We start from the raw sequence: 27,986 nt of genomic DNA on the forward strand, positions 1-27,986 counted from the left end.
TCGAAAAATTCAGACAAACAATTTTATTCATGAGTCCCAATGGACACCTAAAAAAAATCAGCCAACAGTAAATTTGCTATCGTAAACACCTACCCAACGTGTATATATCGATGCAAGAACTGTGGTGCTCTCGGTTATGCATGCTTATATTTTGCCTCAAATACGCGTGAGGTTTCGTTAGCGCTGAATAACTAGAGGACATGTATGACCCACTGAAGCACTTTTAGTAATGTGAAACTGTCCAGTTCAAGCGTTTTTTTTTTTTTCGCGTATTCTTGGAGACGTGGTTGTATCGAGTGACAGACAGCCAGACCAAAGCTTTCGCGTTGATGTAGCCAAAAAAAAAAAAAAGACTATCATCTTTAGTAAGAACAGATCGACGCCTGCTTTCGAGGCTATAAACACTTCTTCCGTGTATGTCGCGTTTACTCATTGTTCGAACGAATTATGCATGCTTGCATGGCACGCTCATCGCGTTCCGCTGTCCCCCTCCTTGTAGCGTGCACAGTGGTTGGTGCTCGTGTTCGCATTTGCCTTCGTCTCGTGGCGGCAAACAGAAGGATGTCAAACACGGGGAGCCTTGTTTTTGAGGAGGAAACGCGAGAGCTCGAGTGACGCGTTCGCTCGGAGCGCTGACGGCGCTGTCTCGCTGAAAGTGAACCCGCGACTTTGTCCTTGACGAGGAGACCCTCGCCCTCACGAGCGACCGACCGGACCCAGTGAAGCATGCCAGGGCTCCGTATAAAGACGGTAGGATGTAATTGTTCCTACGCATCCCAACTCCGGGCCTCGGATTGAACCGTTCGTATTGTTCACGCTCTGCTGTTCGGAAGCATAAGCCGCGCCGTGCCATCGAGGTGAGTCATGCTTTGTTTTTATTTAGTTTTTCTGTGCGCAGATAGAGTTCGACTCCTGTTAAGGCGTACACGATGGAACATCAGCAGTTTCACTTTCGCGAATGGTTCAATACTGACCATTATATAGGCACGTGGGAGATTGATAGAGTTTAACTCTTGTTAATGGGACATCAGCTGTTATACTTACGCGAACGATTCGATACTGACCATTCTATAGGCACGTGGTATATTGATTGTGCGTCTTAACTCCTGTTAAGACGCACACGATGAGACATCAGCAGTTTCGCTTACGCGAACGGTTCAATACTGACCATTATATATAGGCACATGGGAGATTGAAAAGAATGCAAGAAATACTAATCAAGACAGATACTAAACAACGGTTCACGCTTAGCCATGCTCACTTAACCGGACAGTGGAGCTGCTAAAATACCAGTGAATACGGTATTGCAAAATGAATTAAAAATGCACTCAGAATTGTAACTTGACAATGCTTTATTTACGAACGTGCTAATGAGTGCAAGAAACGAAGAACATGTACAATTGCTCCTAGTGAGATTTAGCATCATTCTGAATTAACTGATCTATTGAAGCTTGTAAGGACAAAAAGACTAACTACCAAGCGAAATAGCGGACAAACATGGAGCTGTTCATTCCTCGGAGGCTTTCTGGTGCGCCGGGGTTGCCTTGTTATTTGTGATTAAAACGCGACTGATAGTCATCCGTGATACATGGATAAAACTTTCTGCGATTGTATAGTCATTTTAACAGTCCAACGTAAAATACTTGCTTCAGGATAGTCTCAAAAAATATGAGTAAAGGTTGTTTTTCGCAACCATGCGTAGAATACTGTACTGTTTACACTTAAGGGTCAACTGGTATATTATGACACTTAAATGAAACGACGTAATAATGGAATTGTCTAAGCGGAACTGTGATTTTGTGTAAGATATCTACAGTAGATTATGAGCTCTAGAGCACTCTCGAATAAGTTGGCTTTGCCGTGAAGATTATTCTGCTGACGGCCACGGCACAAATAAATCCCACGGAATAAGACACACACATACATAGATGGCTTCGCTGCAAAATGTTCTCGTCACTCATCCTCCTAAATTGAACGATCCGCCCGTCTTTCTCCTCTGCAGATTCATGTATTGTTTTCAATGTATTTGCCTGATGTTTCTCAAAGCACCTCCAGCCGCCACGGTGCAGCAAATGTTGCTTATTTAATGGCCCAGTCGCGGAAAAAACGGTTGTAGAACAAATGGCGCTGGAACTAATGGTCCCGGAACAAATGGTTCCGGAACAAATCGGTCCCGACTCCAAAGTAGGAACAAATGGTCCCAACTGCAAAGTCGGAATAGATGGTCTGAGGCTTGACACCGCCCATCGTACTTTAATGAAGTTAAAAGCAAGGTGGTCAACCGTTGTCCCTGTGTGTTTGAGTGCTACCGGAAGTAGTTATCTAATTGAGCTCCGCGAGACAGCGCGGGGGCTACTTTGTTTTGAAGCCAAATAACAAATCGCGTTTTTTTAGATATGTGGGGCTGGCATGTCTCCTAGGTTTTTTGTCAGGAACGCCACAGACGAGAAAAGTGGCTGCCGCAGATGGGGAGATAGATAATTGTGGCGCTTTTGCACAGGACCCTTTAGACGCGCCTAATCTCAGTACTGGCCTTGGCTCGAGACATCGAAGAAGGCCAAATTCTGACTAAACTGTTTCGCGCACACGGCGAGACGTGGAGGAGGAAAAAAATTATTTCGGGCCTATTGATGTGGGAGTGGTCCTTCAGTCCAGGAGACCATGGGACGACCGTGCTGTCTCAGCCCTGGATACCAGGAGTTGCTGTGAATCCAAGCCGGCGCTGGTCGTCAGGTTCTCCCACAGCTCACGGAGGGAAAGGGAAGTGGGTAAAGGTGGGAGGGCTGGGTTGTGTGCGCACACCAAGATCATCTGTGTGAGGGTAGATGGGTTAGGGCAGAATATACATGTGGCAATTGTGTGGGGTACATGTAGCCAAGTTGGCTGAGGAAAGGTGTTCGTGTGAAGTCTCCGGAGTACAGTCAAACCCGTTTATAGCGAACTTCAATATGCACCGCGATTAGTTCGATATATCCAATAGTTCGATATAGCCGAACCCGCCTATAACGAGCTTATTGTTACGAGTTCGCAATCCGCTGGAGCCCCCCGCCGCCTCCCCAACTCCGCCATCGGCGTAGGCAGAAACGAACACAGTACAGTAGCCATTACCATACCAAAATAATCCATTTATTGCAAGTATCAAAGCTACTTTCCGCCTTAACTGCCCACGTTGCAAAAAAAAAAAAGCCGGTGATTTTTGTTTTCACTTTCGTTTGGCGGCTTCAACTAGCGTAGCATTCTCTACAAGAAACATTGTTTGCACCAGTTCGAGTCCACGTCCTCAAAAATTTAAGAAGCATTGGCGGAGCACATCGACTGCCGAAAGCGCTTCATTATAAACGTCGGACGGATTTCACTCGCGACATCATCGGGAACGTTGGCGAGCTCTTCCCACCGTTCACCGATGCTGCTGTCTTGGTCCGAACTCGCTGACTGGGCGGGTTCCGTCGCGAGTCCCGTGCATCGGAAACAGTTACGGAAGGTATTAGGCGTCACATCGCTCCATGCGAGGCGGAATGTCTCAGTCGCCGCTCTTGCTCCGTGGTCGCGGCCAATCCACATCTCAATCGCCGCTCCGAGGTCATGCATTTCGGCGGACATTCTAGGCGCCCAGAGTTCGATATATCCGATGTGAACTTCGTTATAAGGAATACGTTTCCCATGTATTTCCGTAACTGAATTATTTTTGTTCGACATATAGCATAATTCGCTCTATCCCGGTTCGTTATAGCCGGGTTTGACTGTATTCCTTCTTCTCTTCATGGGTTTTTACCGCAACTTAAACCCCCTAAAAAAATATCGCAAATTAAATTTAGTTGGTCAAACCCTTATTAGCTGCTGCAAAGCGTAGTTCAACTTAAGTAATCTATTTTTTTTTACCGTTTGGCAGAAGTGCCCTAGTTTGTTCTTTAACCGCTGATGGAGCGAGAACACCGTGTTCCCTTTTTAGCAGCCTCACCGAACCGTCACAGTTACATCAAATCTGCAATGTGGCTTTATACCAGTCCTCGAAATCTCTGTATTTGTATACTTTGCGGCACGATTTATGGTAACTCTGTTGTTCTTCCGCAAAAGAAGATTCTTCAAAGAAGCGTAAGAGGTAAGCAATAGACATCCTCGATTACCAGTCCTCGATGGTCCACGGACTGGCGGAGACGCAGTCCGGAGCTCGATTTTTCCCATGTATTCCTACGGGACTTCCGTTCCGAACGCAGTCCTCTGGCTGCCCAAGGACCACCCAGGAATGGTAAATCGAGGATGCCCCATGCTGGACTTGCTATTTCAGACGAGTTTTGCAGTGAGGATTAAATGCGAGCCCGCCGCGGTGGCTCAGTGGCTAAGGCGTTGTGCTGCTAAACACGAGGACTCGGGTTCGATTCCCGGCCGCGGCGGCCGCTTTTCTGATGGAGGCGAAAAGCAAAAACGCCCGTGTGTACGAGATTTAGGCGCACGATAAAGATCCCCAGGTGGTCAAAATTAATCCGGAGCCCTCCACTACAGCGCGCCTCATAACTTGCGTTACGTCGGCGCGTTAAACACTGTAATCAACCGAGGATTAAATGCGCACACAAAGTGAAAGTTAACCCACGAACGCACACACTGAATGTGCCTATAGACCACGATTCTCAGTGTTGCGGCAAAGCGCACTGTAAGGCCTGAATGGAAATCCTAGGCATTTTCGCAATAAATGGCCAATAAGGGGTGACCTATAGGAAGTAGGCCGGGTCTGTCACGCGTTCGCCGTGATCCACAAAACTGCAAGGGCGCGCCTTTCCGGCCATTGTGATGGCTCATTGCCGAACGCCACGCCAACCCGAAAAGAGGACGCTTCTCAGGGATGTCGGAAGTTTTGGTGCGTTTGTTGCAACAGGAGAGGGAGGGTGGGGGGTAGTACTTCGGCGCTACTTTGACGTTTCTATATGACCTGAAGCTCTCAGTCAACGCGCACAGCGGGCCTTGCTCAAGCATGAGAAAAGCGTATGACGCTTTATGTATGATACAAGTGAACAACGGTATACGTGGTATTGTAAAGTTTATTTGTCAATTTCTTCGCTTGGCAACACTGGAAACGGCCACGGACATGGTGCGGCTTGTGACACTGCGCCTGCACGTCGAAGAAAAAAAATACACCGCCGTGCGTCGTCTGCTCCGTTTCAACCCGATTCGCAACGGTGGTATCAACAGAGATGTTATTAATCGCACTCACGTTGGAGTCGAGGCCTTACTTTTCGTTCGGCGGGTAGAGTTTGAACATCCAACACACATCATGTGCTTAGTACGGACAAGTAGCGCCATCCCGCGGAGCCCGACGTAACCAGCGACGGCACACTCACATGGTTGCCTCCATGCGTGCTTCGTCAGTGAATACAAGCTATACATTTGAGCATGTGACAAAGGCTACGCTGCACTTTTTTAAGGTTTTGAATCCTGCCGTAGTAGTAAAATTAAACTTTATCGTTGTCGAGGTGGTTGCAGGAGGGAAGTAAAGTGAGAGGGTTCAAATCCCCTGCCTTCTTCAACGGCGGCAAAGAATCATCCGGTCTAGGCAGCGTCATTAGGCGGAATGGAGGTGTTATCTCGTCTCGTATACGGCTGGCTACCAGAATACATTTACAGGGGCGTGATCATACTGTATGGTGGAGATACGCCCTGCCTGGTAATAGCTTGCAATTGGCTGCGCGTACGTTATCGGGTCAAAGAATGTGTGCGACTTCTCGCCAGGCTGCAGTCTGCCACTTGTCTTGGGATTTAGATCTAAAATGTAGCGAGCCCTGCTTGGACGACTGAGCTGGAGAAGTTGCCAGTACGACACCACGTGGTCCTTACCCTGCCGGAGAAGACGCAGATTGCGCAATGGCTGTTCGACGCAATGACGGCTGGCTAGACCTCTAGTCGCATCGTGAGCTGTCTTATTACCCCGCAGACCAGAGTGCCACGGTGCCCATAGAATTTGCCCCCATCTGATCTGCACCACCAGGCTGAGCGATAACTTGAGGCTTCGGGCGACGAGCGCCCTTCTGCGTATACTTGTGTACGGCAGACTGATTCACCTACTGCGAACTTTGCTGTGCAAGATGCCAAAGCTAGCGCAATGGCCAGCTCCTCTCCTAAATCCCGATAGAGCCGATGGCACCGTGCCGGAGGCAGTAATGTCCCTGTTGGCCGGTTGAGACCACAGTCATAGGGTCGCGAGAGCGGCATGCGGCCGCTTTTCCACGCAGACTATGCACGTCCTTGGCGTTCGCAAAGCGCTTGTGAGAGGGCTTTGGCGCTTTCTTGGCGACGTTCTTGCTTGTATTCTGGGTGAGTGTTCCCAGGCAATGGTTCACATGAATAACTATGCGGATTTCGCATTCGGGTAGAAACTGGGTATCGTGGAATGTTTCGTCCGGTTGAGGTCTGCGATAGAGGTTCATGTTGAGTGATCCCTGAGTGTCAAGTACCTCTTTATTGTTTCCCGGCCTGTACGTGTCGGTTAAGGATTCTGAGACTGCATATTGGGAACATACCTCGGCAAAGTTGGCGCGGCTCATTCAAACTCACTCACAAATTTTTTTTTTCGGATCCCCACTCACTCAAACTCAGACTCAATACTGAGCAGCACATCTGCGCTCACAAAAACTCAAACTCACAGTGAGCGCAAAACTCAGAACTCACTCGGACTCAAAACTCAAAATGTACTCAAACTCAAAATATACTCAAACTCAAAATGTACTCAAAACTAAAAATGTACTCAAACTCAAAATGTACTTAAACTCAAAATGTACTCAGTACTCAAAATGTACTCGAAACTCAGAATGTACTCAAGCTCAAAATGTACTCAAACTCAAGAAGCACTCAGTACTCAACTTGTACTCAAAACTCAAAATGTGCTCAGTACTCAAATTGTACTCAGTACTCAACTTGTACTCAAAACTCAAAATGTACTCAAACTCAAAATGTACTCAGAACTCAAAATGTACTCAAGCTCAAAATGTACTCAAACTCAAAAAGCACTCAGTACTCAACTTGTACTCAAAACTCAAAATGTACTCAAACTCAAAATGTACTCAAAACTCAAAATGTACTCAAACTAGAAATGTACTCAAAACTCAAAATGTACTCAGTACTCAAATTGTACTCAGTACTCAACTTGTACTCAAAACTAAAAATGTACTCAAACTCAAAATGTACTCAGTATTCAAAATGTACTCAAACTCAAAATGTACTCAAAACTCAAAATGTACTCAAATCTCAAAATGTACTCAGATTCAAAATGTACTCAAACTCAAAATGTACTCAAAACTCAAAATGTACTCAAACTCAAAATGTACTCAAAACTCAAAGTGTACTCAAAACTCAAAGTGTACTCAAACTCAAAATGTACTCAAAACTAAAAATGGACTCGGAAATCACTCGGTTTCAGGCATACTCAAGCTCAGCCGGGCTCAAAATCACTCAGGCTCAAACTCACCATGCTACACTAGCTTCGCGCTCACTCAAACTCAAACTCACGTGTGAGTTTGAGTCCAAATGAGTCTGAGTGAGTGGACTCATGAGTGAGTCTGCCGACCTCTGGTTGGGAATGCGTTGGCCATTGGCGTAGCGATCAATCGGGCTAAAGGTAAAGGTGGTCTCGTGTCGTCAGCTGGCGGGTAATTGGTAATTGGTTGTTGATCGAGTGGTACATCGGTTTTTGTACTGACCATACTAGCCCTTGAGGAGTTACACGACAATCATTTTTATTGGCTTGCCGGGTTTCCATAGAGTCTCACCATCACTATCCCCGGCAAAACAGAGGATGATGTCGCAGGCCTAAAGGATATGTATGATGTTTCGATGCCGTTTGCTTTCTCGGGAAAACATAGCATCGCTTCATAGAATATATAAGGTGAGAGGACTGAGCCTTGCCTCCTGTGGCGCGTTGCGACTGCCCTGCTCGCGCTGGATGTGAGAGCTCCTATTTAGAGTGTAGCCAGCCTGTCCGTGAGCAAATCCTGAAACTCAGTACCCCTTTCCGCTGTGAAGGTGGATGATGAGCGGAGGTTTTCTCGGGGTTATTGGTTGCCCACAAACTCTCGCTCAAACCACAACGTCGCGCCGGGTAAGCGTTCAGCAGAATTTCAGCCTCGCCGACGCTTTGCGTTATCCGTTTAACGGTACTCGGGGACTACCTCGATAAAACTGGACGACACTCACTGGCACTCGCTAAAAAAAAAGTTTATCCTCAAGCATTCACTCGCTCTCCCGCTCACCACTCGTCCTCACCACTCGCGCTCATTGCGCTCACACTCACCATGCCCTCACCCTCACCCTTCGCGTTCACTCGCACAGACCGACCGACAGACAGACCGACAGACAGACAGACAGACAGACAGACAGACAGACAGACAGACAGACAGACAGACAGACAGAGCAATTTTTTTAGGATAGCCCAAGAAGCTGTATCTGCTCACATCGCTGGAAATGTCGCCTTCTGGCGCCCCTGCCCCGTAAATGCCTCTCTTCCGATTCCCTCCCACTTCTTCCTCTCTACCCTCCCGCCTCTCTCCTCCCACGATAAACAGGGCGGAGGTTTGCTCCAGCCAATTCAATTATGATTGATTGTGATTTTTAACGCGCCGACGCTACGCAGGCGATGGGGCGCACCGCAGTGGAGAGCTCCAGTGTACGAGAAGACACTGAACACCTGTTCTGTTTTTCTCCGTTTCAACTCGGCGCGAATGACAGCGCGAAGTTTATTACGGGCGAGAACTCTCAGCTTGGAGGACTTCTTAGGCCCCCGGAACAGCGAAGACAGTGCGGTGCGGGGCTTTAAAGCTCTTGTGCGTTTTCTTAGAGACTCTGGACTCAACTCCAGCCTGTAGCTGCCTCTGTCGTTTTTTTATGTGTGTGCGTGTGTCCGTCTGGTGGACTTTCGTTTTTCTTTTACTTATTTGTATTCTTTATGTTAGCATTTAACCCTCATCTCATGTTCACCAACCATCTCAAGCCCAGCATTATGCAGGGCTGACCTCTTCGGCGGCATTAAAGAATTTTTTTTTCTCTCTCTCTCTCTCTCTCCGGATTAATTTTCACCTCCTGGGGATATTTAACGTTCTCCGAAATCTCGAACACTTCGGCGTTTTCGCTTTTCGCCTCCATCAGAAAGCGTCCGTCGCGGCCGGGAATCGATCCCGCGTCCTTGGGCTCAGCAGGCCAGTCAATTCAATTTTACCGCGTTCCAATGCTCGCGCGCCATTAAACATTTCGCTATTGTGGGACTTCTTGGAATGCCGCCGCCAGGCCTAGCGTCAGGTGGGAACGTTCTTTTGTTTTTTTGTTTTTTGATTTTGGGACCGAAACATTGTGCTCAATGTGTATTTTATTTGCAAATGTCATTTATGTATTGATACCGTGCCACAAATACGCTTATGTTTTATTTTTTTCTGAACTGCGTTGACAGGTATGATGTATTGCGCTAGGTTATGTGGTTTCGAATGGTCTTGCCTATATGTATACTTTCTAACTTTTTGGCCGAAAAGCTGAATCGCGTGAAACTGAAGTCAAAATACAGTTGCTATAGATCGATATATTTGCCCACTGAGAACACGAAAGTATTCTACTCTTACGCGTATTTTTTTTTTAAATGAGGTATACAGCGAAAATGTGAAGACCGGTGCCGCCGCCACTGGCTATACTGCGCAACTTGCACTGGAAGTGGCGTGCGAAACGTTTTTTTTTACTGCCGCTGGATGGCGCTACTCGTCTAATCTTAGAGTGGCGGCATACCGCTTTTCCAGAAAGCGCGCGAGCTGCGAACGGCTGATTCGACGCCAACATTAGCGGCGCGTCAAAAGGAAGATACGTGATTTTTCAGAAAAGCGCCAATACTGATCACTGGTTTAATGAAGGAACATTTTGCTTTGTGGTCCGGAGCTGCAAAGGACGTGGGAGTTCTGGGAAGCACGACTGATTTGGCAGAAACTGACCAAACCGGTGTGTGTGGTAGCGTTGCAAGTTTGTTGCGACGGTAATCGGAACACTTTTAAAAAATTTTCCTGAGTGAACCGCCGCTCTGTTCGCGCTCAAACTTCACACGAAGGTCGCATTTCTTGGTCTATTTTGTTTGACACCGGGAACAACCACGGTACTTACCTGTTTAGCATGAAAATAAATAAAAGCGATTTTCGCCTATGGGAAAATGGCGGCGATTTGGACGTACGAGCCCGAAAACCGGGTTTTCTGATCGTCTGCTAGCACATTTCTAGGTGCATTTTCTGATCGTCTGCTGCATCATTTGGCTCCGTATGGGAATCCCAAACGTGCGTTTCACTCTGCAGGTGGTTCCGTCGTTCCAACATCAACTAGCGCTGGCTCGCACGTCCAAATCAGCCGCCATTTTCCCATAAGCTAAAATCGTTTTTTATTTATTTTCAGAATACACAGGTAAGTACCATCGTTGTTCTCACAAAATAAACCACAAATTGCGACTTTCGTGGCAAGTTTGAGCGCGAACAGAGCGGCGGTGCGCTCAGGAAAATTTTTAAAAGTGTTCCAATTATCGTCGCAACACCCTGTATTCAGCTGATATACCGCTATATATCACCGCTACCTCACTTGCTTCTGGTTTATCGTGACGCAAACAGAGGCTGCAGTCGCTGTTTGCGTCACGTTTAATCAGTGATTTCTCAGTAATAAAGGAGTACTGACACACAATTTTGAAGGCGAGATACCGGTGTGAACACACATACATGCACATCCTCTGCAAAATATCAGCGGCAAATACAGCCTAGAACATATTAAAATCAATTTTAAAGTGCACAAAACGCAACCGAGCAGCCAGCGGAGGGCCTCGCGCATTCGACATTCCCTGTATGTAAAGTAAATAAACAACATCCAAACACGTCACGAGTTTCTGTTGTCCGCTTCCGCACTGCCGGCCGCTTCCGTACTGTCGAGCAACGAACGATCCGATCGTTGGCGGCGGAGGCGCCGGTATTTCGTTGCCTCATCGGGCAGCTGGCTGCGACGTAAGTTCTACAGCGATTCCGGCCACTCGTATTTCTATTGATTTTTATTACACTGGATGCAAAAACGCGCCGGGGACACGAAAAGCGCACTGAGCGAGCCGCACGGTCGCTGCGCAGGCCGGCGCAGGTAGCTCGAGTGATAGGTTGTTACCGCTGCACGAAATGGGACTCAAGGCCCTAACCAGGCAGCACCTAAGAGAAAGGAGTTAATGATGCGACGGCTGGTTGCATTAAAAATCGTCATCTGCACCGCTTACGAGAACGGCAATCGAATATCCGTCGCAGTATCAAGCATATCACACATCAGTAGGCAGACCTGTAGGGAGACCGCCCGGCTGCTCCCGCGTGCGTCTCCCCGCCCACTGTCTCGAGCGTCGCGCGTCGTTCTCTAGCCGCGGCAGCAATTTGCACTCTCAGCGCCTGCGTGTGACACGTCCACGGTCGCTTTTGTAGCGTAAGCTACACTGGCCGAGGTTGAGCGGTTTCGCGTGTGCCGTGAAGGGCCGTTCTGCGCAAGCGCGAGAAACATTGGATTGGTTTGGATCGGATCAGATCGGATTGGCCTGGATTGGATAGGATTGCATTTGATTTGGATTGGATTAGATTAAATTGAGTTGTGTTGGATTGAAATCCAATCCAATTGGAGTACGAGTGCTGAACCTTAGCTCACGCTACGTATATCCTGGCATAGCCGAGCTAAGCCACTGCTAATTTTTTAATTAAGCGGCTGACGAGATCACTACGTCGCGGATTCGACGGCTGCTGTGTGATATCCGTCCGACGGTCACGTGGACAACTTTGTTTATACAAAATCCCACGGTTCGCGGCACCCGCTGAAACTGAAACTGCGACCGGCCGCATTAAAAACGTCTCTCATTAAGCAACCGTCGCACGCTGAAGCAAATGAGGTTTCCACACGTGATAGGTAGGTCATTAACTGCTTACTGCAACAAAAAATCCATGATGCAAAATTTTTTTGTCAGTTCCCTTTAACCTATTTTTGGGAGGGTCATTCTATCGTTTGAAACCAACTTGTTGGTTGCCTTCACTGTCCCTTTAAGTAGCCCAAGAAGGCTATTGTCTTTAAAACTATCGTTTTAATAGCTCTCGTGCAGGTAAAGCGCTCGCGTTCGCGAAGCGGTGCTGCTGAGAAAGGAGCAACCTCCAAGCGAAGGTGCGCAAAACGACTCGGTATCTGGACACCAGTGACGAAGCGTCTGCGCGCCGCCCAGGAAGCACTTCATCCGGCGCAATGACGTTGCTCTCAAATCCCAACTTCGCCATTTCCCGGTGTCACCGGCGTTATAGCTGGCAGTTCACTATGTTCCATGGCAGTTTCGGCGAAAGTTTGCGAGTTCCATTTTCGGCCGCAGTAACCGGTTTTCGAGTCGCAAAAGAAAATACAGAGGTCTCCTCTGCCGTTACAAAAGCTTCCCAAGTACCGACACTGCTATTTGCTGACATAGATTAGGGTAATTCACAAAGGCAGCCACGGAACACGACTTACAACAATGTGCGAAAATTGCAGCCATAAAAAGCTCGCTATTTGCTCAACCCGTTTCCAGCAGCTACTGCAGCTATTATCTTCTGTCAGCCAGCGGGCTACCAGAAGTTTCCTCTCAAACAGGAAGTTTCGTCAATGTAGATCAATCGCCTAGGTGTACACCGGCAAGCCCAGCAGCAGCTGGCAGTGAAGGGAGCAGCCTTTTTTTCTCTCCTCTGCTACGGTTTCGCTTCATAAAACGTCGGACGACCCCAGACGCGCTATCACTGCTTTCATCGATGCGCTAGTTCCGGTCGGGCCTCTTCTCGGAGCTGAAAGCGAGGATGACGTGGTGACACCGACTAATTTCTGAGCTTTTTTGCCATCACTGCACATTCATTCATTTTCGACTTGCGAAATCGTCACGATTACTGGGAACACTTAATTATTTTATTCGCTGGAACATCCCGCGCTTTCCGATTTGTTTGCGTGTCCTCCCAGGTTGTTTCTCGGGTTGTTATGCGCGTATATTGAAATGAGGATGTACGCCTCAAATCAAATCGAAAGTTCTTTTGATGCGCTTTTCGACGCCGTTCTTGATGGGCAGCCGGCCCCGTTTGCAGGTGCCCAAAGGAAAACATTCACTTAAAGTCTTCACGTACGGACAGCCCATGTTAGCGCGAGAATACACCTACGTGAACTAAGAAAAACACGCATACGCCTCCGTCTAACGTCGGAACGCTCCCCTAGCTCGTCTACGAGCTTTGAAAAAAACTACGCATGTTTAACACAAACACAACTGAAAATGAGCGGAAGCTGAAGCGGAAAGCTGCCGTCTTTCATCGTACTTTCCGGACAAAAAAAAAAAAAGAGGCCGCACGTTGCAACGAGAATGTGGTGTATCAAAAGACAATGATTTAATTAAGAGAAATGTTGTGCTTGCGTGGAAAGTGAAAAGTTAAGTTGCGCGTCAATTAAAAAGCAACCTTAAACCTTAAAATCCAATAGAATAAAACTTGCAATGTTACGTTGAAACTGGCCGCACGGCATGAGTCAATCTTATTTTGTCGTCTGTTAAATGTCGTCTGCTCGCTTCCAGTCTGGAGCCAGCTGGCCGCTAGAACACGGACGTCGTGGCGGTTCTGGCAGCCCGCGGGGAGTCACAGATTGCTCGACCAAAAAAAAAAGACGATCTGGCCCCGCCGGAAGTGACACGAGAAAAACGAATGACGACAAACGAATGAGCTACACGGGAAAAACGAATGGCGGACTCTTGCCTGTAGGAAAATCAAAGAGGTCCCCTGTTTCGATTTGATGGAAAATGACGGTTTAAATAGTGAGCTTACCAGCAATCTTGGTTCCATGCTGATCCATCCTTCGAGCCAGCTGGCGGCATACAATTTCCGCAGAAAAGTCTTTGTATCATCATTATCTTCAGTCAAAGCATAAGCACGAAGAAACATGTCCTTGAAGTGGCCCCTCACGTATACAGTCAACTCCATCATCACTGCAAACTGACACGAAAGCAGACCTTACGCGCACTGCAGCCCCCGACGCAGAAAATTTTTGTTGTGGCCAACTTGCCCATCAACATCCGGTTTGGAAATGGTAAGCCTAACCAGTTGTCACTTTTTGAAGGCCACAAGCAGCAGGAAAGTTCTTTTCACCGCAGTTTAGAGGGCAGCGAATGCCGACGGAAAGTGCGCAGCGCCAACGACGGATATCAATCGTCGTTTAGTCCACACGGAATGGCCTGAATCAGGTCTCGGTTACTGCTACACATTAGCACAACTCGCACACCCATTGAGGAACGTATGCCCAACAATTTGCACGACGTTCCACGCAGACAACCACGTAAAACGGCCCGCAATCCAAGCACATGAACGCGGATAATCGGAGCGACCGAGAATCTTCTGTGAGCGAAGGCAACTGGCTGTCTAAACGAACGTGACGAGGCGTTTTTGTGTGGCGGGCGGAGTACCAGCACCGGCATCGGGCAGAAAACGCAACTTCACCCCGTCATCGTATCGCCGGCGGGCGTTGCGGCAGGCAGCTCCCGAGCGCTTGCACCTGAAAAGGATTGCAAGCCATTACAATTACCGACCACGGAAACCGTTTTCTTGTGGGGACGAAGAACAAGCAGACGGCTCTTTGCCCGCGTTTGGGAAAACCCCGGAAGCAGTGATGAAAGACGACGGAACGACCAAAAAAAAAACAGCACCGCCGCATGCCTATGTCTACAAGCCGTCGTGCACGATAGTTACCGATAGGGAAGCAGCGCTAAACAGCTTCTGTGGCTTATGAATACTTGTAACTCGATTGAATTGCGCAACGCAGACGATGAGGCGCGCCGTAGTGGAGGGCTCCGGATTAATTTTGACCACCTGGAGATCTTTAACGTGCGCCGAAATCTCGTACACACGGCGTTTTTTCTTTTCGCCTCCATCAGAAAAGCTTCCGCCGCGGCCGAAAATCGAACCCGCGACCTCGTGCTCAGCAGCGCAACGCCTTAGTCACTGAGCCACCGCAGCGGGTAAAACTTGTAATTCAACCGTGTTAATTAGGTTTAGTGATTAACCCACAGTAGTAGATCAATGGCTAAGGCGTTGTGTTGCTGAGCCCAAGGACGCCAATTTGATCCCTGCTGCTGCGGCCGTTTTCTGATGGCGGCAAAAAACGAGAACGCCCGTGTGTCAAGATTCGGCGAAAAGCGTATTCTGATGAACAAGCCTGCTGACAAACCACAAGGAGAAGCAATGCATACGAACGAGCGATGCACAGCTTCGATATAAAAGACTGCACTGCCACCAATTCCTCCAATAAATATTGTGATAGAGAATCGTTGAATAAAGCACGACAGATAATTACAACACAATACAAAGTCTACGGAACGTAAAGAATAGAATAACATCACGTTTTATTGGGTTATATTTACACAGACTTTCGGTGTGCGGTCATATCAGCCATAGAGCTTCATAATATAGTATGAAACTCCATGATGTAGGCATACGGCAGGAGCTCAAGCCCCTCCCTCCCCCCGGTCTTGGCACGATGAGACAAAACATGGTCGGCGCACGTTAAGGATGCGCAAATGGTCAAAATTAATCTGGAGCCCTCCACTACGGCGCGCCTCACCACCTGTGCAGCGTCGGCGCGTAAACCCCCATAATAAATAAATAAATAAATAAATAAATAAATAAATAAATAAATAAATAAATAAATAAATAAATAAATAAATCGATTGATTGATTCTTTTATTGGAGCAAGGAGGGTGTGAGCCGTACGGTGGGGAGATGGATGGAAGGAAGGGGATTACTAATCAAGGGCCGTATTCTTGTCATGGGATTCTTCTTATGGGGGCCTGAAAGTCTTCACCGGGGTCGGCCCCAGTTAGACCACTCGCGCCAGACCACTCTTAACTGCAAAAGCGGCAATTGTTCGTAATAAAGATGCGTCTAATCCAGTATGGCCTTCATGTTGTAGTGTTATGGGATTCATGTTTGTTGGGCTCTCTGGGCGATGTTTGGTGGTGGAGATCTGATTTGGCGTCAGTGTTGCAGTAGGGGCATCGTGGGTGTGTGTTGGGGCATCTTGTCCATTTCTGGGTAATGCGAGGAGTGTAGGCGGCATCTGCGCATAGCTTGTTGATGAAGACTTCCTCGGATCTGCTGCAGGAGACAATGCTGGCAAGATACCCAGGGGGTGTAACCTGTTGGTAACGTTGTGTTTTACTTTTCTTTAGTCGGAGAAATAAGAGGGCTAAATAATCAAATCAGCAAATCATGGTTGTGAAAAAACAGACTGGTGGAGCGGTCCGATGCGCCAGGCCGAATAAGACTCATTCTTTAAGAACGTGTGACCCAACTGCCAAGGCTAATCGTTACTTCAAGTTCATTCCCAATTTGCTTTGTTTTGTTTTCTTCTTGTAAATTGTTATACTGGCACATTAAATTACTACCTCTAGAGTACTGCTGCTGTAGTCGAGGGTCTGACGGCATACCGTCTGGTCAGGAAACATGCTTGAAATGGTTTACTGGTCCCTGACCAAAGTGAAAATACACAAATGACCTTTCGGGAGCACTACGGCTCCCTTGTTCACACTGAAGCAACCGGGTGGACGTCCCCGGGTTATGTAGCACTCAGCAGTGTTTTCAGTGACTTTGTATAGATAGGATCCAAAGTTCCATCGTTCCTGTTAAGCCTGTTGGACGTTGTCTGGATGATTAGTGACTCAAGGTTTCGACGGGTTGATACATTCTTTTCCGTTGTCATTATCTTTGTTTCCTTCTAGTTATTCTGATGGCCAGTTTCCTTCGCATGCTCGGCGAATGCGTTCGTTAATACTTTTTTCCTTCCGTACGTCATTCTGGTGGTTTTTCAGGCGTCTCGTGAAGTCTTTCGTTTCGCCTATGTAAACTGATGAACAGTCGGCGCAGGAAATTTCGTAAACGACGCGCGGGAACTTTTTGCGAGGCAGCTGGTCTTTCACGTTTACAAGCTGAGTCCGTATCTTGCTCGTTGGGACATGCGCAATTGTGACGCCGTGAGGCGCCCAAGCCCTGGCAAATACGGGACAGGGGCTCGCTTCGTGTTTTCCCTATTCCCGCTTTCCCCGGAAGAAGGCTCATTCGTTGGTGCCAATCTTTTGCACGTATTCCTAATAAACGAAAGTGGGTAGCCGTTTCTTTGCAGATCAGTTTCGATTCTGGTCATCTCTTCGTTTAGAGCAAAAAAAGAGAAGCCCCCACGGAGCGCTTGTGACTGGCTGGGTGCACTGAATTAAAATCCAGGTACCTTCCCGAGTGCGTAGGCTTCCGGTAGACGCCGAAAGTAAGGCCAGTCGGAGCGAGGGTTACCATGGCACCAAGGAATGGGAGGCAGCCGTCGGTCTCTTCCTCAAGAGTAAAATTAATTGACGGTTCAATGGCGTTGAGGTGGTCCAGAAAAGTGCGCGTGTGCTTCCGGTCTATGACACAGAAACAGTCGTCCACGTACCTCAGGAATATTTTCGTCGCGGTTGGAAGATGGCCTGAGCTAATTGCTCTCGATGGCTTCCATAGCGATGTTCGCTGTTGTGGCCGAGATGGCTGCCCCCCTTGCCGTACCAAAAATCTGCTTGTAGAAATTGCCGTTGTACGTAAGGTGCATGTTGGCGAGACAGAAATTCCAAAGCTGACAACAGTGCTGCTGTTGCTGTAAGAGCGGATAAATAATTTCCTTTCCGTAATTTTATTCGCGATGCCGATTGTATCACGCGTAAAGGCGCCTGCAAGTGCAGTTAGAGTGCATAGGTAGAGGGTACGATTGCATTTCCCTAACATTAGACATAATAACCCTGTTAAATTATATAGGATGTATAAAATCGATAAAGCGCTCTAACTTAAAATAAATGACGCTCAATTCAAGGTTCGCTTGGCAAAGGCAGGGCCGACCTCTGTATAGAAACTGTTCATTTCACATTTCAGACACCGAAAAAACGCACTCTTGATTCTAGATTTACAAAATCTTTTTCATCATCATCGTCGTCGTCGTCATAACAATCATCATCATCTATTGTCTTAAGCCCCCACCTCCCTTCCAACACCCTTCTTAAGCCTCTGGCACATGGAATGTTAGGCACCCGAATTGTTCCCTGCAGGGCGATTTTGATACAGAAAGAAATTTTGGCGTGCCAATTATTGACTGAAAAACGAAACAATAACAACAAAGTGAACAGTTGATTAAGCATAATCATAAATGGACTCAATTTCTTGGAAAGGATTTCTTTTGTAATTATGTTTTAAGGATGGTTCGTTGATCCCGTTTTATTCATTTTTTTTCCTTCACGATCGCTAAGAACAGTTTTTTTAAAGAATGTGTATGTGTTCTTATTACGGCTATTTTGCGCATAATATTGCGCATATTTTTGAAACGGTTTCTCCAGTAAATAGCCATTAAAGTTCGTTCCTGGATCCCCTATTTTATTTACCTTTCTCCGAGATTCGCCCTGAACAACGTTTTTAAAATATCTTTCCGAGTAGCAACGTTCTTTTTTACAAAGTATATAACGTGTGCTTCAGAGAATCAATGAGCCGGGATAGTGTCAGCCGATCCACTCACTATAGTTGCTGGTACCAGGGGCCTTAGCCTTTACTGTAGTGCCTCGATGCGCACCGGAGCGCGCGAGCATCAAGACACACTAGTGCCACTCACGAGCGCCACTCACGAGTTTGTAAGTGGAACTGAGCACAGGGGCGCTCACACTCGCGAATGGCGAGTGGGGCTCACCGCGAGCGACGCTCAGTCGCACTCGCCCGCCCGAAACGATGGTGAAGCTCACTCACCACTCACTCCTAAGAGAAGAGTAGTGGTGTGTAAGCGCACTCATGAGTGAGCCTGTAGGCCTATGATTCGTGGTCCCGGTGAACATCGCGCTTACGCTTGGTGTCTGCGGACCGATCGTCGTCGGTGGTCTCCTTCGGCTGGGTTCGCGGGGAGTGAAGGTATTCTCTCCTGTCAGTAGGCCTCACTGCGCAACGCACAAGCCAGCTTACAAAGCCAACTTACAAAGACCAAGCTTACAAGTACAACTCGTTTTAAAGTCGGCTTCACTTCTAAACACAAACGCATTGCTGGGAAGACATGTTTTCTTACATGCAGGGGCAGTATATACGCCATTTTATATAAAATTAAGAAGCGCCGGAGGCCAACTGATGGCCGAAGTGTGTGCCGAAGTGAGACGGAGGAAAGCGGCTTTTGTCGTCCTACAGGAGCAAAAGAAAAAAAAAAGAAGAAAAGGAAACTGGGGAATTATAACAACTCCGCTGCAAATTAGGCTTAGTTTTCTACGATCAGATTACTTACCTGATCTATACATGGCGTCGTGGCAGGGCAAGCCTATCCAAAGTGTGTCAGGTCCGAGCATCTGCCGCCATCAATGATCTGATGTCAAAGTCTAGACAAAATGTCCTGGGCGGACAGCCTGTGTCCGAAGCCCACCATAGAGTGCGCGTAGAGGTTGTTGTCCATATGATTATTGAGCTGATTGAGGATCACGGGCTAAAGTTCCACCAGCTTTCCGAGGATAGAGGTGAGAGAGGTGCATGACGTGAGATTTTCACGCTGGATCTTCTTGCCGGGTATGAGTATCAAGACAATTCTGGATGTTTTCCACTGTTTGGGAAGGTGACGTCCTTGCAAGTTCCGGCTTTTGTTCGCGTAAAATTTTAGATGCAACGCATCTCATGCTGGCCCCTCTGTCCTTCCTGCGTCTGTCCGGCGTTGTCCGCACAGCTGCGCCTCTCCTCCTCTCCTCTTTCCGATAGCGAACACTCTCTCCCAAACAGCTGCGGGTTGGCGCAGCGCGCTCTCACTCCGTTGCTAGGCGCCGGTGGGCGGCGCTGCGCGCGCTGCGCATGTGCAGTACCCTCTCTCTCCGCGCTCTCCTCTCCTTCGGGCGCTGTGAATATAAAGCGGCATGCCGCGCTCCGGCGGTCTCAGTCGACGGTCGTCCGCGTTACGCTTGCACTCTCTCGCAGTATTCGACGATTGCTTGATGCGACGGTTCCTGAGCATACGTGCGCATTGCATGGCGAAAATGGAAAATTACGCCCACCTCCCATTCGCGTGAGAATCCCTGCTATAAGTGTAATCAATACGATGGAAAACGCCAATGGAACCCCCCATGAGATGCGTTGCATCACACCAGGGTTCCCGCGAGGGGAGGTGGGCGTAATTTTTAATTTAAAAAAACCAGTCCTTCGGCATGCGTAGTTTAGAAATTATGCGAGTGTAGTAGGGTTTGGTCGCTCTCCCTACCATAACAAAGATGGCCCCAGGAGTTACTCTGGGGGCTTTACCGAGAGCTCTACAGAAGCAGCAAAATGAGAAATGAGGTTGCAAGTGCTCAAGAAAATCCGTACGCAGTGCATAGTGTTCGCAAAATCAGGCATGAAGTTTTCAGGTGATCGCAGTTTTCAAGAGGTGGTTACTTTTGAGTTATTCGATGAAAAGCAAAGTATTTTTCGCGCATCTGATAATGAAGGCTATAACTTGGTTCCATGGGTCGCTTCAACTTTATCACTTGCTCTACAAGGCTAAAGCCATGGACACTATCAGCTTCAATTGCATGGGCAGTAACTTTTGACAATGAATCACACACAAAAAAAAATTGGTCACCATCCCGCCCTACGAAAGTGGATGTCCAGCAAAGTTACTGTAAACCGCTGCAGATGGTGATGGGGGAGGGATTGAAATGTTTCTCGTCGTCTCGGCGGGCTCGTCGCTTGCGCTCGGCTAGTGTCACTAGCTAGGAGACAGAGTATCGGCACTTTTTTCTCCTATTGTTCCGTGCCGCCGCCATGACCATTGGTCAGGTCGCATTACGAGACATTTTACTCTGCGACGGCTAATGGGAGCCGCCATTTTGCTGTTTATGCGTTTTAGTCGGTCAACTCTGGTAGGCTTAGCTACGCGTGTAACAGCATTTCAGCAGCAAAAGTGTGTCCCAAGATGAGGATAATGCTGGGTCCTGGCCATGGGCGTCGGCAGGTTTTTGTATTGAGGGGGGGGCAAACCAATTGTATTGAGAGGATAGAGGGAGAAGGCTACAGGCGGGGAAATCTTACTGGGGTGGCTCGGAGAGGGGGGAAGGGGGGGGGGGGGCGTTGCGCCTTCCCCCAGCCGATGCCCATGGCCCTGGCTAGCCTGACGCATGCGCTCGGCGTCTTGGGCAAGAATTGTTGTGAGTCTTGCTTAGCCTTCAAAGATAGTCCGTAAACATAATCTTCCAGGAACACATGGGGGGGGGCTCCATGTTCACAGGCGCCTTGTCATCCATAACGCAGTTTCGATGCTTGCTTTGTGGTTCCCTTAAACGAATTCCGAGCTCTGTGCTGTATGCCTGACGCATGCGCTCGGCGTCTTATAGGCCTTGGCGTTTTTGCCCACAGAGTGACAGAGATGAAACCGTTGTGGGGTTGAGGTGTATAGCTCTGCTGTAGAAAACTGTTTTGAATCATGCAAAGTATTTTTAAAGTGTTCATATCCAACTTTGACTTTTTGCTGTCCGCGAATGTCCTTTTTCTCCGATGGTTTTAGTGGGTTTCTAAGTGGTCGGATCGACTTTTGAGCGAAAAAGCAGGCGATGTCTAGCAAAACTGTGCTGTCAGTCAGTGTTATGTCTAACTCGGGACTATACCGTAACACGGAGCAGCGATCCCAGAATGCACAGACCACGGTTGCCGTCACTTTCCTCTCTCACCGGTAGCGCGGACCTAACCGCTGCACGTGCCATGTACTTGCTGATAGGGAGAGAAACGGCGGTGCTACGGCCTGGAACGCCCAGGGTTGAAGTGTGCTTGTCGTCATCGCGTACCGCACTTGTCGGCCGCATGGTTCTGACGTAGCACGCGCCATGGTCACGGTGTACCCTGTCTATCACGTCAGTCCGCACACCCGAAAAAGAAAAACGACTGCCGGTTCAACTGATAATCGAGTTCTACCACTTTCGAGCGCGGTTTGCAGCCAAGCAAGCAAGGACTTTATTACCTATTAGATGCAACGCATCTCTTTAACTCGCCTTGTCCCGCGTCCCTCCCCCATTCTCCTCGCCGCGGCAGCTGCGCGCTCCGCCGCTCTCACCGCAGCGTCATCTGTGCGTCAGTGCGGTCAGCGCGCAGCTTGCGCTCGGTTAAAAATTTACACCATCGTCCCGCGAGGGGAACCATGGGGTAGATACGACGCATCGGGGGTGAACAGGCTGCGTAAATAGGATACACAACAACAGCAATCCACACGCTGACATCGCTAACATAACGGAAACGCAACGGCAACCGCCGATGCGTCGCAGCTACCCCATCGTTCCCCTCGCGGGAAGATGGTGTAATTTTTTTTATTTTTAACTGTGCAGCAAGGTCATTTTACGGAGAATTTAAATGCTACGCTGTGAATGAGCAATATAATAAGCGCAGATTATTAGTGCACGATCTCTAGCAGAGTAAGAAAAACTTAGTCCACCTATCTCAAACTGCAAGACCACCGATATCACTTAAGTTTTAAGAAATGCGTAATTTCTTTTGCAGCAAACGCAGACGTACAGGAAGTATGGCCCCCCACAAGCACAGCGGCAGGACGTGTGTGCTCTTTTTCCTACTGCTGTCAGTTTCCCTTGTCCTTGGTGCCAGGAGCGTAAGACGCAGCGAAGATATAAGCAGCGTGGGCGACGCCCGCTTCTGGCAGAGGGTGCTCAACAAGACTTTAAGCGGTAACGTGGATCAGGCATTCGGAATGGTCTTCTCCAGGGTGTCCGACGACCTCGCCAGCGCCGTGAGTGAGTACCTCTCTTCATGCCTCCCATATAGTTGGACTAAGCCTATATTTAGCTCGTGGGATGGAGCACAAGCACTCTCTCTGGGTGCTTGATAGTCCTAGTTTCGAATGCCCTTGGGAAGAGTAAGCTTCTATTTTTAAAAATTAAAGCCGTTGCACTCAACGTAAAAGCTGTCGGAAGTGCAGAGCAGTGATTCGCCGTAATGGGATGTAGCGCCGTTATCCGCTCGCTGCTACCACCCCATGCAATCCGAATTTTCCGCCCGCCTTCACATGTTCGCGCGCCTCCTGCCTGAAACTGCGCCAGCGGGAGTTCTGTTCTTTCCGTGCTTGCTTTTCCTCCCGCACGTGCCGGCGTTGCACTGCCACTTTTTTCGCTTGCTATCGTAAAAAATTGGCCGCGTATCTGCTCCTTTCGTTGCAAATGCCGTCAAAAGACGATAGTCTTTAAAGGCTTTTGCGAAGTAAATGCCTCTCTTCGCTTTCCCGCTCACCTCTCATGTTGTTCCTCTTGCGTCGCGCTCCTCCCAAGGTAAAGACGCCAAAGGTTTGCTTAAATAATGTTAAATTTCCCGCGTTCCACTGCTCCAAACCGGGTGTCTCGATGCGAACGCTGCTGTACGGCGAAGACGCGTGTTAGACGAGGCGCCTTACTTCAACGTTTATAGAACCGCGTTTCCCTACTCCACGTGCGTTGCAAGCAGAACGTGGAATTTATCTAGTGGAACCATTTCTTAAAATGGCGCCAGAAGCTATGGCACGGGCGACAGCAGGCGACGGCGGAGTGAATTCTTTTTCTGCAGTTGATGAAGTATTTAATTTCGCAAAAATCAAGCATGTTTGATTTTTTTTATAAAGAAACACTGCAAATATCACTTCTGTATTGATATGTTGTCTCATATTTGCGTAATGTCATGTTCTTCTTCCACAATGTTAACAAGTATGAACATTACACCGGACATAGACGGGCAGATTTAGCTGTGACTATACAAGACTATTGCGCAGGCATTGTTTTGCTTTGGCCGGGTGGCTGAATCGAGTCACAGACAGACAGACGCACAGACAGACAGACATACAGACAGACCAAAATTTCTGGGTTTAAGTAGCCCAAGAAAGACTATCGTCTTTAAAACCAACCCAACGAGCGTTCCTAACTAAATGAACATGGGCGCTGCCGGTCAAATGTATCTGCAGTTTTCCTTGCTTGCACGTACTAAACAACGGGGAGATGTATGACAAGCGCCAGTGCTTCACGAGTTTCGGACGCTTATCGGTATATAAGCCGCTTGGCTTACGAAGCCTCCAGGTTCCTTTGCGACGACAGCCGCTACAACGGAACGCGGCCCTACTTGGGTCCTGCGAGCGAGCTGTGACGACAAGGCCAGTTCCCAAGGTGCTCTGCACTTAAAAACAGCCCGAGCATGTGAAAGCACACAGTGCATGCTTCCTCGCAGAGACAGACGTACTTGGCCCTGTGCCCATTGTACTATTTCTATATTGTCCTATACCAATTTATGTGCATTTACATCCTGCCTCCTGTTTCTGTCCTTATCCAATCCTTTTAGTAGACAGCAAACTCCCGTAAAGACGAATTCGAAGAGACCGTCAAAATTTTTTTCGTATTATTGAAAATTTGCCTTAAGCGGACGTTTTTTGCATTGTGCACGTTACACCGTCTTAACGAAAGACTACTGTATCTCTGTTTCCCAATGACATTTTTATTGGAGTGACAAATGTACCATGGGGACAAGAAGTATGTGAGGCGTGGAAAGAATCTCAGGCTGAAGAACAAAGAAAAAATACGCACTTAATCAATGCAAACACCTCGAGCAGAATGCCGAGTTTTGCCCAATTAAAAGTGTCCGCTTCAAGAAAACCCTGGATGGCTGAAGGCAGACGACACGGACGTGAGGCAAGGCAAGCAAGTTAGTTTGCATGCATCAACTGCCCCGCAATCAGAACTACTTCACAATCTGAAATGGATGCAATCTTGAAATTTTTACGGGCATAACTGAGAGCTCCACCCTTGTCAGTGTACATAACGACACTGTAGTCTTTTTTTTTTTTACTATATGGGGTTTCAGAGCATGTGTAACATTGAGTTACCAGTGCAATACCTAAGTAAAAAAAAGTCTGGAAAAGAATTGTAAAGGACTGAATCACCAAAACCATACCCTTCCCTTCTGCCCCCCTTCTCTTTTTTCTTTATGTATCAGCTTTCATTATTCCTGTTTTTTTTTTTCTCAACACAGAAGTCCAATTGGTTTAATATAAGGAAAAAATTGTACACAATTAACTGTTAGAGCAGAAACATGCTTTCGGGAGACCTGTAGCGTGATGACTGAGCTGTACTAATTTTTTGCCATGAACTTGCTTGCAGATCGCATCGGCACTTTCTTAGACGGTGTAAGGAGAAATGTGACGACAGTGGTTCGGGATAGCCCCATCCTATCAGCATTCAACACTGTACGTAGCGTTCAACACTCACCTGGAAGTTTTTCCATGCACGTGCATGTGCCATAATTTTATACGTAGCTTTATAAATACAGGCAAATTTTATTTTACAAATTTTATACGTATACAGCTTTTTCTGGATCACAGTGGGCTACAAACAACGGCTCGCACTGATTCAATGCATTTTTGTTGCTGAAATGTGGCCCTAAACATTTCAAGTCATACAAGCAGCCCGCTAGATGGCTGGTGCAATTCCAGCTGCTAAAATTAGATGTATACCATTATTTATTTACACAAAGAACACGTTACTGCAAAGGAAGGGCATGATCGCTTTAAGTCACCATCTCTTCTCTGAAGCGCACATTTGGCGCCTACAAAAAGTTTTCTATTCACATGCGACACTTCTGTTCTTTGGGTACTTAAAGGGGCCACGCAGAAAAAACATAAGTTTGGTTAATTCGAAAGATTGCCTCGTTAGAATCATAGTGACTCCACTTTTAACGTTAATTTCGCTCAAATAAGCTACATATATAGAAAAAAATTACGCCCACCTCCCCTCGCGAGAACCCTGGTGTAATGCGACGCTGAGGGGGATTCAAGCGCAAGCGGAGAGCAACCGTCGACCGAAAGGCCGCTGGAGAGCGGCACACCGGTTATATGCGCAGCGCGCCCGAAGGAGACGAGACCGCGGAGAGAGTGCCGCGGCTATGACGCAACACAATCCAACACAATCCACTTTAATCCAATCCAATCCAAATCCAATCCAAGTCAATCCAATCCAATCGAATCCAATTCAATGCCCCTCGCAAGAGAGTGTTCGCTATCGGAGAGGAGAGGGGGAGAGTGGCTGCGGACAACGGACGCACGCGGACAACAACGGACGCACGCAGGAAGGACAGGGCCACCGACAAGAAATGCTCTGAGCGTCGCATCTAAAAAGGAAATGATGATGCGATGCACTAGCTCATTTCCCGCAATAGAACCTACGATGTCATATGTGACAGCTCTGCGATTGGCCGAGGCCGGCAAAAGCAAACACAAATTATCAGGGCTTATAAGCTTGCCGAGCGAGCTGTTTGGGCTTACATTTAGGGCACATTCTTTTTATAGCAGTAAGAATAATTGGGTAAACAGTGGAAATTACGAAAGTACACGTAAAGTACCGATGCGTACTGCTGTTGGTACTGTGCACACTATGCTGTCTTAGCTGCACAGCACTGCGGCGCTTTGTGGTTGTCTCAGACGACCCTGGCCGATTGGCATAAGCAAAGGTGTCTTACGTGACCGTATTTGTCGAGTGAACATCATGTTTCATGAAATGATTATTTTCTACCTGAACAAAAACAAGCCAGGCACAAATACGGCAAAAAACAAAGGCAGAAAATGGCTCGCTGCGGTATGGTGGCGCCATCTAGATTGACTAACGGTAAACAAAACTTCCCAGCACATATGACATCATTGCAGACGTCACTAAAACACACGATTAGGCGAGAGAATTAATATTCTAAGTTAAATTGATTAATTTGTCATTGGAAAAAGCATCATTTGCTTCCAGACAAGCAATGGGGGCACCACAAAACATGAAATCTTTCGAATAAAACAAACTTGTATTTTGTCTGCATGACCCCTTTAAGTCAGATATGGAAGGGAATGTACTATAAATTTCTCATTCATGTCTGACGTGTTAACGCATTTAGCTGTTTCCTCTCATCTCCCCTGGGTTTGTTAAGTTTCTTCAGAGCCTACATTATGATCTTTTGGTGTGGCAGCATTTTTCATGGGAGTCACAACACAAAACCTTAATCCTCCCTTCAAATCCAGTGAAGTGAACAGTGATTAAAATGACTTTTGTAGAATCTCACCTTCACTCCTTGCTTCCAGAACAATGCCCCTCCGAAAGTGCGCAAGTGAACGTAACAGCAAAACCTTCAGCGGGTGGCGGCAACTTTGGCACTAAAGAAGACGTGGAGGAGAAGGCACACCTTGTCGGAAGCAGGAAATTTTGCACTCATTTAACTCCACAGCCCATTGGAGAGAGAGAAAAAAGCATATACTGGAAGCTTTACCGACTGGATGTTTGGCAAGCAGGAATGAACAAAAAAGACTGACTTATAACAATGTTAAGCTGATTCTTCCCTTAACTTGCGAAGGCCATGTTATATTTTCAGTAATTTATCAATGCTGTTTGAAACAGTTTGTTAATAAAGCTACTGATGTTTACATATCTGATCACCAATATATGATAAAACGCAAAGTGCTGATGCATGTTGAATTATCTCCTGCATAAAAACTCAGTGTCCTTCACTCTATAAAAAAGGATGACCAGCAAAGCTGGGCATAGTCCAAGGAGTGCATGAAACAAAACCTGTTTGTAATATGCAACTGAGTATTTTTCCTAGCCATTTAGCAGAATGAAACTTGTAACGACTAGAGTTTTATTTTAGCGGACAAACATAGGGCTGTCTGTTTCCTTGCCTCTTTGTACGCACCTTACTGTCTGCGTAACACACCAACCCAAACTGCTCGGAAATGGAGGACAGCAGTCAGGTAGCATTGGCCCGCAAGACATCCTTGTTTAAATCTCCCGCCAGCACAACGGGCATGTTATTGGCGAGTGCATGCAGCCTGGCTGTGCATGCTTGCAATGTGCACATGCTTAGACATGAAGGACACCAGGCAAAGCGTCCCTCCAAAAGTCTTTCAAACTGGACAGGAAAAACAGGAAAAACATCATACCAGGGGCCTTTCAA

At 47.5% G+C, this 27,986-nt stretch overlaps 2 protein-coding genes across 5 annotated transcripts in view; one reads left to right on the top strand and one right to left on the bottom strand.

The window, feature by feature from the left end:
- Nucleotides 1–14,345, bottom strand: part of LOC144178639 (G patch domain-containing protein 4) — a 467,686-nt gene extending 453,341 nt beyond the window's left edge. The window contains exon 1 of one of the 4 annotated variants that reach the window (XM_077706639.1): nt 13,821–14,345. In XM_077706639.1, the coding sequence (XP_077562765.1) occupies nt 13,821–13,848 (28 nt within the window). In that variant the 5' untranslated portion in view covers nt 13,849–14,345. The remainder of the gene's footprint in view (nt 1–13,820) is intronic. The other 3 variants (XM_077706643.1, XM_077706638.1, XM_077706642.1) reach the window with 3 other exon arrangements.
- LOC144178642 (uncharacterized) lies at nt 658–27,465 on the top strand. The gene is made up of 4 exons (XM_077706645.1): nt 658–857; nt 22,536–22,783; nt 25,163–25,248; nt 27,118–27,465. The coding sequence occupies exons 2-4, from the start codon at nt 22,558–22,560 to the stop codon at nt 27,145–27,147; spliced, it is 342 nt and encodes a 113-aa protein (XP_077562771.1). The 5' UTR covers nt 658–857; nt 22,536–22,557; the 3' UTR covers nt 27,148–27,465.
- Nucleotides 27,466–27,986: the final 521 nt, after the last annotated feature.

This window comes from Haemaphysalis longicornis, unplaced genomic scaffold (assembly GCF_048455015.1).
Source record: "Haemaphysalis longicornis isolate Haplotype H1 unplaced genomic scaffold, Haemaphysalis longicornis Haplotype H1 scaffold_4, whole genome shotgun sequence".
In the NCBI taxonomy this organism is placed as follows: Eukaryota; Metazoa; Arthropoda; class Arachnida; order Ixodida; family Ixodidae; genus Haemaphysalis; species Haemaphysalis longicornis.